This window comes from Hoplias malabaricus, chromosome 10 (assembly GCF_029633855.1).
Source record: "Hoplias malabaricus isolate fHopMal1 chromosome 10, fHopMal1.hap1, whole genome shotgun sequence".
Taxonomy (NCBI): domain Eukaryota; kingdom Metazoa; phylum Chordata; class Actinopteri; order Characiformes; family Erythrinidae; genus Hoplias; species Hoplias malabaricus.
Genome location: NC_089809.1, coordinates 22,086,171 through 22,101,132, shown reverse-complemented (window position 1 = coordinate 22,101,132; position 14,962 = coordinate 22,086,171). Strand labels below are relative to the sequence as shown.

Genomic DNA, 14,962 nt, shown 5'->3' with positions numbered 1-14,962 from the left:
GTCAGATTCAGAGCTGGAGCATGAGGGTACGTGGTTAGAGTCGCTGTGTTGTTGTTTTAGACCCATGCGTTTTATCCCGTATTTCTGAGGTGAGACTGTTAAGACCATGATTTGTTTGAGACCGGCTGCTCTCTCTCAGCCAGAGGGAAGGGCAGATACTCCACTGCTCCTAAACAGAGAATGTACTTCTCATTGGTCGTCACTTTTAATAAGCCAATCTACAGCCGGAGTTAGCTGTCCACCATTTAGTGCTGCAGCCAATGAAGTCATAGTCCGGCATTCAGAGGTTTATTTTGCGGTGGCACTGAGAAAAACAGGTCAGTGCTGCAAATACAGAGCCCAGTTTATTTTAGCACGGTGTCTTGAAGAAACTATATTTAATTTCTCTCTCAACACATCTTTGATGACAATAAAGCTGACTGACTTTTTGCATCAAAGTAGTTCTTTATAGATAAATATCATAGTAGATCATTTCATATAGGATTAAAAATAATGTTAAATTATTTATATGAGCTGTTTGTGAAGACACCATTTTTTAAATTTGATATATACAAAAATAAATAAATAAGCAGTAGCTTGGATGCAGGCAATTTCTTTCTCAATGTGAGATATATTCAGTGTCGAGCAGACACACTGGGCTTACTTTACTTGAAGTGTGCACTGTGTAACAGTGGTGTCTAGGAAAATCGAAGTATCGGATCAGGACCTTGTATCAGCAGATACTCAATATAAAAATACTAAGACTGGGATCAGGGGCAACAGAACTCGGTGGGGAGATCACTACTGCACTCATCAGCAAAGAACAACTGCAGCTTACAAGAAATAATTTGGAGCTTTGTTCCATGTAGGTTACTACTTCTGTAGTGATCACATCACAGCTCCAAGATAAATCACTGAGTGCATGTAAGATTTATATCACTGAGACATAAAAAGAGATATGGGGAGGGGTGAAAGAGTCGTTTCATCATAGTAAAAAGATGCAATAAAGACCCTCTCACACACGTTACAAACTGCAAATCATAAACAGAACTCAAATGATCACTCAAAGGCAACATTCACAATTTTAATAAAACAGTCTAATGTGTTTACAAAGCCACAGTGTCTGTAAATGGGCTTCAAAAAAAACCACCACATACACTAATTATATATATATATAATATACACACACACAAAAGATTTTGAAAGGAGGCTAGACTTTCTCTCTCTGCTCACAGCAGAAAATGCATTTTGGAGGTTTTTGACAAATGGAGGCCCTTTTAAACTTCAAAAAAGCACAAACTGAGATGAGGATACTGCTTTATTCCTGCTCCAAATACTGACTTATTTATTCTACATTCGGGAGACCGCAAACTGCATGAAAGTAAACACAGACTGAAAATGCTACAAAACAAAACAACTCGAGTCAACAAATGAGATTCTGTGGTAATTCAACCAGTGAAGAAAAACTTGCAGACAAGTTAAAGCTCACCCTTGTACAAACAGCCATTGTTTTTTACACTCAAACATAACATTCCATCTTAAAAGATGCAGAGTTTCTGAAAGTAAACAAAACAGAGAACAGCGTTTCGCCACAATCGTAGACGTTCCCTTTAAGGGTCAGGTTAGACTAAACAAAATACAACACAGAAAGCACATCAAATATCTGAACAGTTCTTAACAGACTTAGATAGCCTTTACCATCTAATACTGAGCAGTCTGTGCAACACAACAGAGGTATAGGACAGCAGGAAGGAAACGTACTACAATGGACTGTGACTGAACGGAAAGCAAACAAGGGCAAACAGTATAAAAATAAAATAATGCTTGCATCTTACACACTCAGAAAAAAATAATGATTAAAAACAGTACTGTAGAAATACATTATTGGTTGCTAAAATGTACAAACAGTGCAAATGGAGTGAAATCTACAATTATCACATAATAAGAGTACAACAATTATGTTCCCTAATTAAAAGGTACAAATATGAACCCTTAATGGTCCCACCACAGAGACAGCAAATGGTACCAACAAAGGGACAAAGTGTACAGTGCATTAATCAGGAATACACAGGCCTACGTTTCTTTGATCATAGCCTACTACGTGGAAGAAATCTTTAATAGAGGTGAAAAAATCTACGCACATTTAAACAGAGATTTTATTTTGATTCAGAATGCAAATACACAGTTCTAACTGGACTTTTGATGCAGCCATGTTGTTGGTTTCTAAAGACTGCATCAGTGGTTTTCACCTGGTGCTGTAGGATAGTCATAAAAATGTAAAGGCCTACATGTTGAAGAACATGTTTTGAAAATGAGTCTTTCATTCAAATGTGCCCATTTCTCAACCAACAATACCCTGGCAGGGTCTCTGCCGTCTGCCGAGGAGAACCATTTCAACCGAGATGATGAAAAAAAGCCTGTTTAAAATCCTGACAGTTAAGACAGCATTCTGATGCATCTACAAACACACAATTTTCCCCCACTGATGATACTGAAATGTGCTTATATTTTTCTTTGGCTTCCTCCTTGAAGTCTGTCCCATACTAAAATGGAAGTCTGAGCCCTTAAACATGGCAGATAGCACACACTGCTGTTACTCCCGAAATGGAACATCACTAGCTGAACTATCAACCCATAAACCCATTATGGAGTCAGTAGTGGCTTTAATAGGCGTAGTACAGGCTCATACAGTGGGGTAAAACCCACCTTTACCCAAAAATATATATATATATATATATATATAATAAAAATAAATAAAAACAATGTTCAAAGCATCTTCTCCCTTTTGCAAACTACCCATTCAGGAAAGAACATCCACATCTGAATCTGACCACAGCTTAAAATCATAAATGCAAGCTGCAGTCTCACAGTTATGAGAATATATACATAACTGAAGATGACAAAGCAAATGACTTTCATAGATTTACTCACCTGCGTAGTAGGAGATCCTCGCAATATCTGAAAAGAGAGAGAGAGAGAGAGAGAGAGAGTGAGAAACAGAAATAAAATATAGTCACACAATAGCCTTTACATTTTAGAAAGAATAAAAGAGCTAAAAGAGCCAAATGAGAGAGAGAGAGAGAGAGAGAGAGAGAGAGAGAGAGAGAGAGAGAGAGAGAGAGAGAGAGAGAGAGAGAGAGAGAGAGAGAGAGAATTTGTTGGGAGCAGTAATAGAGCACACAATGTGTCTGGGAAGACAGAGCCCTCTAGCTGTCACATTATCACTGGGGTCCAGAGGGACACCAAACACAAGCGGTCACATTAAGGATGTCAATGACCAGTGAGCCACTAAGTGGTAACTAAACAGGTCTAACTGTGTATACAGTGGTATAGAGTTGTAAAACATTTTTGTTTCCTTAAAATGCAATGTAATCTAATAGGCAATAAACAACATGTGTTGAAATTGGAAGGTGTGTGGATTGAATTATTGGCAGAAATATATATCATCTGATCACTTTAAATAGCCCAATGCTGTACAGAAACCTGACTTTACACACCACATCAACTGCAACAGCAAATGACAATGAATGATGACCAAGGAAAGAAATCATACTATTTCACTCCTGTTTAGCAGCTAGAAAGAGTCAAACAATGGGTGGGCACAATTAAAGAAGAACATTCTGCAAATCAGCGTGGCTGTGTATTATACTCAGCTCTCTGCGTTCAGCGTTATATTTTAGAGATGAAATAAAACATGATTCACACAAGAGCAAAAACAAGCAGACACTCACCAATCACCCATTTCTTATAATAACTCAAAGTGTTTTTGGAAAACCACTGGCAATATAATAAGTGTACCCAAATCCAGTTAGACCTCATGATGTCTGTGACCAAGGCTAAGCAGAGGAAATCCTTTACTGAAATAACATCCCTGTAATTAAACAAGCACACAGCTCTTTAGAAATATATCACTAAGCACAGCAGAGATAAGCAGAAAAACCCCAAAAAATCCATGAGATCATCCATAATACTCATGTAAAATTAGAGCTTCAGGAAAGGCAAAAAGCAGAGTATGAAAAAGATGTCGTACTACTTAGGAAGCCACTAATAACTTGTTCATTGTGCTTGGAAAGACCATGATGATCTTTCTTCATATGGAATACTGTATGTTTCTGATATTGGAAGCACACTGCAGCTCCTTGTGTGTACAATCAATATGCCACTCGAACATATTTCTGGGGTAAAGCATGGTAGCATCATTGTGCAATTCACAGCTGGAGCACCAAATGGACATTTTGACTGGATATATGCCATTATATAAAATTACATGGCATTGTGCAGAAATCTTCAGCGCTTAACTAGACTCTTAGATGTGGTAAAAGACCACATGATGGGTGTTATTTTTAACCCTGCCACACAAATAACACATCTGTGTCACGTGTTAAGAAAAGGATTTGGACTTTTTTTTTTACCTGCAGTGTGAATATAGTCAGAGTGCACTGCAGTAGAACCATTTAACTCAGGATAGTCATCAGCTTTGCTACAAGCTTATTATGAAGGGTTGGAGAACATATGCCTAGGAAAGGTTACTGAAAAATCTGTAACAGTGAAATGCTCAACATAGAACTGTAAGCCTGAAATGTGAGAGTGGTCTATGTGTGAAAATGGATCTGGCCAAATTAGCCAATCTATAGTTTGAGAAGCATGGACCGATCAACCCACAACTGTTTTTCTGGAACAACAGGAAAGTAATGGGAATATAACACAAGAAGGATGGACCTGCCGAACAGTCCTCAGACCGAACTCAAACTACTATTTTCATCATAAATCTATAAAGCAATAACTTCCTGACTTCCTGGAAAACTTCAGCTAATCAAAACCAGAGAGAGAGAGAGAGTTATCCATAAGCTAGTCCGTTCGGTTGATGTGTGATTACCTGTGTATGTGATAGAAGGGCTGAGCCTGGAGCTCCAAACAGCTGCATACACTCAAATAGATGAAACATATCTGGGTGATTATCCCACGCCTAAATCACAAAAACACTTAAAGTAATGACGGGGGTTCTTGATTCCAGGTGCCACTAATGCTGCAATAATATCTAGAGCATTACTAAGCTGGATCTGAAGGGTCTGGATCTAAATCTCATCAGTAGTATAATTGATACCATCATTTTATTCAAGTACAAGTACCACAAAAAAGGACAATCAAGACAGACAAGTCACAGCAGGATTTACTGGATCCCGCCTGCCTGTGTACACTACTTTTATGTTAAGGGGAATATACCTGCATTCATTTTTTGTGTAAAATATCTTAAGTGGGGAATGTTTCATTAAGTGACAATGATTCAAGACAAGACAACTGTTAACAGCCTATTCTGTAAATAACGTACTAGATATTTTAAAACTATTAAAGCTATTGTGAAATATCCATGGCTTTAAACAACAAAGTGTTTATTTTTATCATGGTATGCCAAAAAATTTGAGTTTTCAATATTGATAATCAACTCAGCTCTAAACATTAAACATGCAGCATATGGACAAACGCCTACATGTCACACTTATGGGAGATTTTATGAAATCCTGTTCTAAATCCACAGCCTTTAATATGGAATTGGTCACACCTTTCCAGCTATAACAGCTTCCACTCTTCTAGGAAGACTTTCTACAAGATTAAGGAGTGTGTCTGTGTGCCCTTTGCCCGTTAATCCAGAAGAGCATGATGGTGGACGAGAGAATACAGTTGATCATCTCCATTTGAGTTTATCCCCAAAGGTGTTCAGTGGGGTAGAGGTGAGGGCTTTGTGTTGGCCAGTCAATTTCTTCCACCCCAAACTCACCCAACCATGCCTGTACGGACCTTGTTTTGTGCACAGGGGCACAGCCCCACTTTCTTTTTTAATTTTGGTCGATACGATATAACAATATAAATGAACAGCACAAAATCCACTGAAAGACTTCCAAGAACAAACAACAAACATGACATCATCATCAAACATAAGCATATTGGCTTCGTCAATATTAATATTTTTAAATTAAATTTTAAACTAAGTGTGCTGAATTGACGACGGCACCCTGTGAGTGAACGATGTTGACAGTATTGTATTGAAATATTGAAAATGTGTTTAAAAATCATTACTTTGTTATTGAAACATTTTATATTGTGATTTATATTGATACTGATTTTTTTTGTCCAACCCTTATGCCAAATCTTGAAAAACAATGTCATAGCACTATCCCCCTTCACCAAATGTACAGTTGACACAACGCAGCCAGACAAACAAAGTTCTCCTGGCATTCACCTAACCCAGAGTCCTCCATCAGACTGCCAGTTCTCATGCATTCTGTATAAAAAATGTATGTGCTGCTAAATTTATAATATTGGAGGTACAACAGTGTACGCACTGGCATTTTTTTCCTGGTCTAAACTGGACTGCTCATGGATACTTTCATGCACCGCAATTACAGAGTTGTTTTTTTACAAAAGTTATAATGTTGTTGATTATTACCATTAGACAAGACACGGTTACTGGCTTTACAGTATACCAAAGTAAACATATCCTTTAAAAATGTTAATTACTGCAGTTTAAAAACCTCATGCAATTTACAGCACCAAACACAGTTAGGAACAGTCTCCCAGGCACAGCTGCTCTGGCCCAGCATGTGACGTGGGTTTGTTATGTCAAGAGAAACATGGCACTGTGACAGAACCACAATGCACTGCCCAATCTCACCTCCCTGTCCTGATTTCACTCCACAAGGACCCTAAAAACCATGGGAGGTTAAATCAGGATGGAGAGGTGAGACTGGAAACCACACCAGAGTGAATAAATAGTGAATAGTAAGCTAATGGCCTTGTGAACACATGCATTGCTGTAGAAATGTGCTGGTTTAGTCATTTTGCTAAATTTTTAATGACAAACAAGACATCTCAGGCAAAAAAGAATGCATTTTAGCCAGAATTACAAACCCGCTGCCCTTTCCCACCTTACCAAACCCGTGCTCCGTTCCATCTTAAACAGGGCTATAATTTTATGAAAGTTTTCCCCCAACCTTAAATTATGAATAAAATTCTAAAACTGTGCTTGATAACATTCTGCCACCAACATTAAGTTCCACCTTAAACCTTAAAAGGGCATTTTTCTCTGTGCTCTAGAAGCTGTTTGAAATAAACGAGCCTCTTAAAACGCAACTTCATCTTCATCGCTGTAGCAAACATTTTTCCACAAAAACAATAACACAGAAGTTTATACAGATTTGATTACTGATTACTGTTAAACATAACCTAATGCAATGATTATCTTAAACGCACGTGACTGTTAAAGCTGTACATATGGCAAACAGAAAAATAAGACGGCTGACATCGATCATTTAAGTTTATATTTAAGTGTATCTGTACTTATTTACTGCTTTATCACAATTTAACAATACTGCAATAATATTGATTAGTCTGATAATAAGTAATATTAAATTTTAACATCATTTCATTGTCAAGCTCTAGTTGAAAACCACTGTAGTGTGTTCACGGTTGGGTTTGGGAAGAAGTTTTAAAATTGTCCAATGGTTATTGTAGTTACCTACAGAGCCACTAGAGGTCACATATTTTGAACCTTGGCTTAGCTTTAAAAGGGAGCAGCCTCAAAAATTGAGCACACCTGACAGAGACAAATCCCACTGCTAATTAGAAACAATTGTCACAAGTCAAAGCACAAAGACAAAGACTGACAGACACTGAACAAGATAGCTGTACAACACAAGACTACAACCTCATCAACTGCCAGATTTTAATTCGCATATCTCTGCCAAGTCACAGAAACTATGCACGTTAAACTTCAAAAAGCTGCCATCTATTTCAAGGATGTTATTCAGAAACTGTACTCATTTCCAAGACCAATCCACAAAAATAGATAAACTGCTGGAATAAAGGAAGAAAGACTTTTGAACAATAAGAAAAAGTCAAACAATCCGAGGAGTCATTTATTTATAACATTTTTTCATATGTTTAAAGAGCATCAAAGTTTTAAATTGTCCAAATGGCATCCGTTTCCAATTTTTACAAATGCTGTTGTATCAGTAATGGTGGTGCTGGGCGATAAAATTATATTGATTTGTTTCGTAAAAAACTTTCTTGCTCGATAACTATGATAAGCTTTGGGTAAGAGAGCTAAACGAAAACGTCATTTCTAGTTGCGGTTACACACCCAGCTGCATGTTATAAGGTGCATGTACTCATTCATATTACGGTAAACGAACACAGGCTACCGCAAGAATGAATGTGAGAACGTAAACAAGACTATAATAGGTTTAATTCAAGTGCTTGTGTGTATGCATGAAATATATATTAAATATGTTGTAGTCTCCCGTTCGCTCTGTGTTTTGGGGTGTATTTTGTCTGGCGACCCCCTGTCAGAACACAAGCGCAGAAACTTTCTCTTGCGCACAAGAGAACCTGCTGGGTTTTTCTTCACTCAAACTGTACTTTTCTCCCAGCTCGCAAATTTTTATTGGATTTGACGCCATAGATCAGGGTGCTCCTCTTAAATAAACACTCCCAAGGGCAGAACTTTCTCCACCTTGCACTCTAGACCCACCCGAACCCTGAACTGCATAAGCACTTCAGACAGTGAATGAATGAATGAATGAATGAGTGAAACTGAAAACATTTCAGCACTTTTCTAAGCCCTCTAATGGGTTAAGTGTGATATGTTTACAGTTCAGCACTTGGGAGTGTTTATTTGTTTATTAATTTATTATTTTAAACTCTTCTTAATCTGTCTTTTTGCTCTTTCTGCTTTTTTAAAAGCTTGAGGTGGTAATGCCCTAAGAATGTTTTCATGACACAAGACATTCATTCATTCATTATCTGTAACCGCTTATCCAGTTCAGGGTCGCGGTGGGTCCAGAGCCTACCTGGAATAATTGGGCGCAAGGCGGGAATACACCCTGGAGGGGGCACCAGTCCTTCACAGGGCAACACAGACACACACACATTCACACCTACGGACACTTTTGAGTCGCCAATCCACCTACCAACGTGTGTTTTTAGACTGTGGTAGGAAACTGGAGCACCCGGAGGAAACCCACGTGGACACGGGGAGAACACACCAACTCCTCACAGACAGTCACCCGGAGCAGGAATCGAACCCACAACCTCCAGGTCCCTGGAGCTGTTTGACTGCGACACTACCTGCCTTCTACCTTCTATTTTTATCATATCGTGTCATTAGCATGTTTGACAAAATGTTAATATTGTGATAAATATTGAGATTGTGATGACATTTTTGGCCATATCGCCTAGCTCTAAGTAATAGTATGAGCTGTCGGGATCGCTCTGCTTGACATACAGCAGGAATGTAAGGCTAAATCACAAAGCACTGTCATGAATACTATAAAGACAGACAAAATCATCAAAATCTACAAACCATGTCAAGATTATTCATCCCTCCAATCAAATACTTACATTCAATTATTGACAAATTTAATTATATTCTGTATCTTGATTTTTCTGCTTTTTCATTGTGAATTTGCCTATTGATCCATAGGTTTGTGTGTGTGTGTGAGTGTGTTTCCACCATGAGAAAAGTCTGATAAACCAAACCAATCTGGAATGTCCAATTAAGTGGTTTTGCGATTTACACAATTTACTCTGATGATAACCTAATCGACTTTCCTCTGCTGGCATTGGATCAGACAGTGGTCTGTGTTCATTTCACTAGATTTCCTGATGTCTGAAAAGCAGAGGAGATTTCAGATCGTAGGCTACTTTTCCATGCTACTTGCACTGAGTGTAATTTGTAGAACTGAAATGTTCCTTCTATTAAAATAACCAGCTTAAATGTTCAGAATCTAAAAAAGTCACATTCTATAAAACCTGCTCAGGACTACATGGAGAAAACATACCCAACCAACATAAACACATGCATACAAATATAAATGCTGCCCTCAAAATAAAGTGATGCCAACACCAAAGACAGCTAAAAAAAAAATCTTTGCAGATGTGATCTAATATTCCATCTGAGTATGGTATTTAGTGTGTCTTGTGCTGGTAATAAATAAATCCAAAATTCTAAAAGTACCACAGCTATAAGTAACAGCTTTAGAGAAAAATACCTTCTATTATCTAATCACATTCCTCTGACATACATACATACATATACATATATTAGATAGATAGATAGAAAAAGAAAGAAAGAGAGAGAGAGAAAGAGAGTGAGGTGGGTTTAAAGTCTAATAAAAATGCCCAGAGAAGTCAAAAGGAAATTAATTTAACCCTCAAAAATGCAGCCAGGTGATAACATGTCAGTACACAGCTCTATAGCCAGCAGCAGCCTCATTTGGAGAACCCTGTGGAATGTTAACTAAATTCCTCTAATATTACTTCACAGTGGCAAAATAATATTACATTCTGTTTCAAACTGAATGCTTGTTCAAATTGTCTGAAATTTGAAAGTAATGGTCTCCGAAGGCTTCAGAAGTAGCCCATAGTTGCACAAAGTTGGTCCCTACACTATTTCACCTATAAGCTGACTATTTTTTTGCCTTGTTGTTTTGTTAATCATAAAATCTGGTATATTCCAGCAGCACACACAGCTGAACACAGTTATGTTCAGACATGTCACACACATCGTTTGTTCCAAACAAATGGTCCTGAAGACAAAGCTGGCATGCACACTCATAGACATCTGTCATATCTCTATGTTCAATTACTGCATTCCTTAGCTTTAAAAGACAGGCCAGTGTTTAAGTTTCAGGAACCTTCACTGCATTAAGAATTCAGTGTATTAGTATGGGGCTGTGAACACACACCCAGGGAGCAATTGTGGGTTCGGTGCCTTCCTCCAGGGCCCCTCAGCCGTGGACTGAGGGAGGAAGACAGTGCTATTCCTTCACTCCCCCTGCCCCAATTTTCCTGCTGTTCATAGGAATCGAACCAACGACCTTTCAGCCCTAAGCCCTCTTCTCTAATCATTAGGCCCACAGCTTCCTCTACTACATTACATATAGATATTAGTCAATTCCGGTAATATAAGACTAAACTGCTGCAGTTAATACCCTATGTGGTCTGACAATGTATAACAAACAAAGATTTTAAACGTATTCTTGATTCTTCAACAGCTTCATTCACTGGCTGTACCTCAAGCACAGATTTGACAGAATTGCAATTGTAATTAATTCTGCCTCTAATCACCATGCAGTGTGATAAGCCGAGTGATTAGTCAGTTTCATGACCTCTCATCATTACATGGATATGGTTTATCAGGCAAGCTTATAAGAGATTCATATAAATATTCAATCATTTAAACAATTTGACACATTCTTTTCAAGCAGCAAATCTGCTGTTTTTTTTTTGTTGTTGTTTTTGTTTTAATTAAAAAAATCAAAATATATACTGAGGCATGCACAAAAATACAATAATATTATTCTGGAATATATTAGCTCTAAACGAAAGAACACACTGTAGAGTAAACCTCATTTTAACTTTGAACCCAATATCGGGTGATGAATTTACCGAAACCCAGAAAGTAAAAATCTTTAAAATTAATTGAGTTACTGTTGTAAACATATCTGCAAGCTTTGGAAATCAAGTTCAATTTCTCACTGTATGGGCTTTGGCAGGTAAACAAATATAAAATCACATATGTCAGCACATGGTCACATTTCCATTTTGACACTTCCCTAAATGTTACCACAATCGCTGTAACTTAGTCTATGTCAACTCAAATGAAGACATTAATTACATAGTTGTTCATAGCACCATCAGAGTTCAAAAAAAAAGAAAAAGAAAAAATGCGTACATGACAAAAAACAAATCCCTGCAGCAGATAAGTCTCCTGGAATTCTTAGGCAAATCTTTTCTTAAACACGATTAGAATGAACTTTAAAAGCGTTTGAGAAGCCTGGAAAAAAAAAGAAAAAAACAAATTCCATACTTTATCTCCAGAGTGCCTGCACGTCATGTTTACTTCATACACAGCCCCAACCACCTTCACTCTACTGAGCCACACACTAAACAAGGCTACTGCACTTTCAGTGACCAGGGGCTAACTCACATACCTCCATTGGTACAGCTGAAGAAACTCCAAAACTGCATGATATCGTCCCATATATCCTTCAGAAACAAACTCTCTTTCCGTGTACTTTTCTTGGGGCTGCCTGTGTACTTTTCCTGGCATTTGAACATACCTAAGGCTTCCTGCTTCACACACCTATGGAACTCCTCTAGCACCTCCCTCCCACATACTCTAGCTATGACATGCCACAACCACCTCCTCGCACAGGCAGCAATCAGGCTGTGCATTTCCTCTGATGTCAACAGACTAAACCGTTATTCTTGGTAATTCTTGTCCCGTTAGGAACATGTATACAGCCATTTAGTAAGTCGTAAGAAGAAGAAATAATCTCCAATTTATGACTGTATGATTATGACACTGACCATTACAAGATGCAAAGCCATTTTTCGTCATTTTAGCAGCAGCGCTGCTAGAGTTTTTAAACATATTTGCGACTCTATTATGCATATTGCCTGTATTGTGCTGAAGAATGATCCACTGCTTGAAGGACACCTGTGTTCTGGGGGTCCTCACCATATAAGAACAGGGTAACAAAGTATGCAGAGCAACCGCTGGACTACACAGTCTGGAGCTGCAGAAATTGCATCTAAGTCAGTGGAACTAATGAAATGGGCACTGAATGTAAAAGCAAGGAGGATTTAAAGGTTGTGTCTCTTATTATTATGAAATAAAGTCAAACTTATGAGCTATTAATATGCGATCATATGCCGTAGAAAGTTTGAAACATTAGGACGTTTCTGTTTAGTGTGATTTATTAAATGGCTTGTTTTCCAAGTGAGGCAAAAACAGTCTACTTTTCATATGTGAACACCGTAAAGGAAAAAGGGGAGGAGGGCGAAAAATAAAAACCACTGCAAGCAGGTGAAGACAAGACTGCTCAGCCGGGGATGGTCAAATCAATGAAGTTGTCATTAGCCTCTCAGAAAAACCAAAAAGCTGTGCGCTGTACAGTTTTGCTGAGCATCTACGCGCAGCTGTATGTCGTTCTGAGTCTTGTTTCTTCAGTGTGATCCTCGGCTGTATTGATATTGCCGGTTGTAGCACTAACACACACCTACTGACAACAATGCGCCCAGCTCCTGGAGCCCAGTAAACAAACACACGCACAAAACACACCTGACAAGGATTTAGACGTGGTGTTTGGCCATTTCGCTCAAATGAATCGAACAATAGCCAATGTATAAGTCTGTTATGTGACATTTCCAGTACAGATACACGGGGAATGTCTTCATTCGCCTCAGTCCTGAGCCACCTCCTCCCTAGCGCTAAAAACCATAACGTTAACCGAAATCAAACACTAACACAGTCCCATTAATACAACGCAATACCTCAGCCAACAGTCCCTGTCAGTCAACCGCAGAAACACAGGAAAATCGTTGCTCTACAAACAAGCTAACTATAGACCCGAGACCCTCACACCATGCTAACAAGCTAACAACCCTTCAACTTCACGCTGTCTTTATAACGGACACACAAGGCTTCTCCCCTCAAAGCTGCTTCGCTCGCCTCGTTCTTACCGTGGGGTTTTCATCCGGGAGCCCTGCTCTCCTCTCTCTTTAAAGACGCGTTTATTCCGCAGAGTGCAGAAACCGTTAGTTAGCTGCGTGTCTTGTTTCCTTTAAAAGCTCACTGGGGTATCTCTCACTCTCCTCCACTCTCTCATACAGCCCCCCACCTAACTCACTCACTCACTCACACTCTCTCTCTCTTCCCCAGTCGCCTACACCCACCCAACCTCAACCTCCCTCCCTCCCTCTCTCTCTCTCTCACTCAAAATGCCCCCACTTACCCCCCTCTCTCTCTCTGCTCTTTAGTTCATTCACCTTTCCCTCTCCTACCTTTCTTTCTCTCTAGCCCCCACTGCCCCCTCACATGGCTCAAACATGGCTGACTCAGTAGTGGGCCCTGCACTACTTCAGCCTCAGTGACCTTTCACTGCACTGAGAGTCAGCAGCTTAACATGCTGCTGTTATCCTCACCTGTTTTCCTTTTCTTTTCTTTTCTTTTTTAATTTCCCTCTTTCCTTTTTCCATTACTTTCCTTCCAATCAAAAATACAACTGAATTCTACTAGGCCAAGGGTTTGTGGGACACATCTGCACAACCTTCTGCAAGGTTCACAGATCTGCAGCTCTGCCTTCAGTCTATCTCCATCTACTTCAAGATGATTCCTCTCATTTCACCATGCTGTGCTCATCACTGAAAACACTGAACACAGGTGAGGGTGGACATTCTAATAAAATATCCATTCCAATAAAATACAATAATAATAATAATAAAAAAGACTGGATCAGACACAGTAGTGCTGCTGGAGTTTTTAAACACTGCCCAATTATTACTCTATTAGGCACGCCTACATTGTTTGTCCACTTTGTGCTAAAGAATGTTCCACCCCCCAAAAAATACTTCTTGTTGTGGGTGTCCTGACTCTATAAGAACAAGTGAAATGGGTAACAAAGTATGCAGAGCAACAGCTGGACTACAGTCTGAAACTGCAGAACTACAAAGTGCATCTATATGGTCAGTGGAACTAATACAATGGGCACAGAGTGTATAATCAAGAATTATTTAAAAGTTATGGCTCAGATTATTATAACATAAAGTCAAAATTATGAGCTACCGTGTCATTAATATGAAATTATATGCCATAGAAAGGTAGAAACATTAGTACATTTCTGTTCAATGTGATTTATTAAATAGTTTGTTTTCCAAGTGGGGCAAAAACAGTCCACCTTAAAGCAAAACACTGCAAGCAGGTGAAGACAAGACGTAGCCCTGTAATGTTCAATAAAATAAATTACACTGTATTTATTCTGACAAATGGTCTAAAACCAAACTCACATTCAACTCAATGGAATTGGTTCCTTAGAATTTTGATGTAAGAAACCCTGGCTATCTGTATTTGCATTTTAAAACAGCCTTTGGAACACTGCCTTTCCAAAGTAGAAATGCTCAGCCATAGAATGAGCTGCTTATT

General features: G+C 38.7%; 1 protein-coding gene across 4 annotated transcripts in view; it reads right to left on the bottom strand.

Moving 5' to 3' along the window:
* The window catches only part of ptk2ab (protein tyrosine kinase 2ab), a 78,573-nt gene extending 64,892 nt beyond the window's left edge, over positions 1 to 13,681 (bottom strand). For 3 of the 4 annotated variants that reach the window (XM_066683389.1, XM_066683386.1, XM_066683387.1), the window contains exons 1-2: positions 11,970 to 12,075; positions 2,911 to 2,937 (exon numbers count right to left, since the gene is read on the bottom strand). In XM_066683389.1, coding sequence (XP_066539486.1) covers positions 2,911 to 2,937; positions 11,970 to 12,006 — 64 coding nt within the window. In that variant the 5' untranslated portion in view covers positions 12,007 to 12,075. Of the gene's footprint in view, positions 1 to 2,910; positions 2,938 to 11,969; positions 12,076 to 13,503 lie in introns of those variants that run through there. The other variant, XM_066683388.1, reaches the window with a different exon arrangement.
* Between the last annotated feature and the right edge of the window lie 1,281 nt (positions 13,682 to 14,962).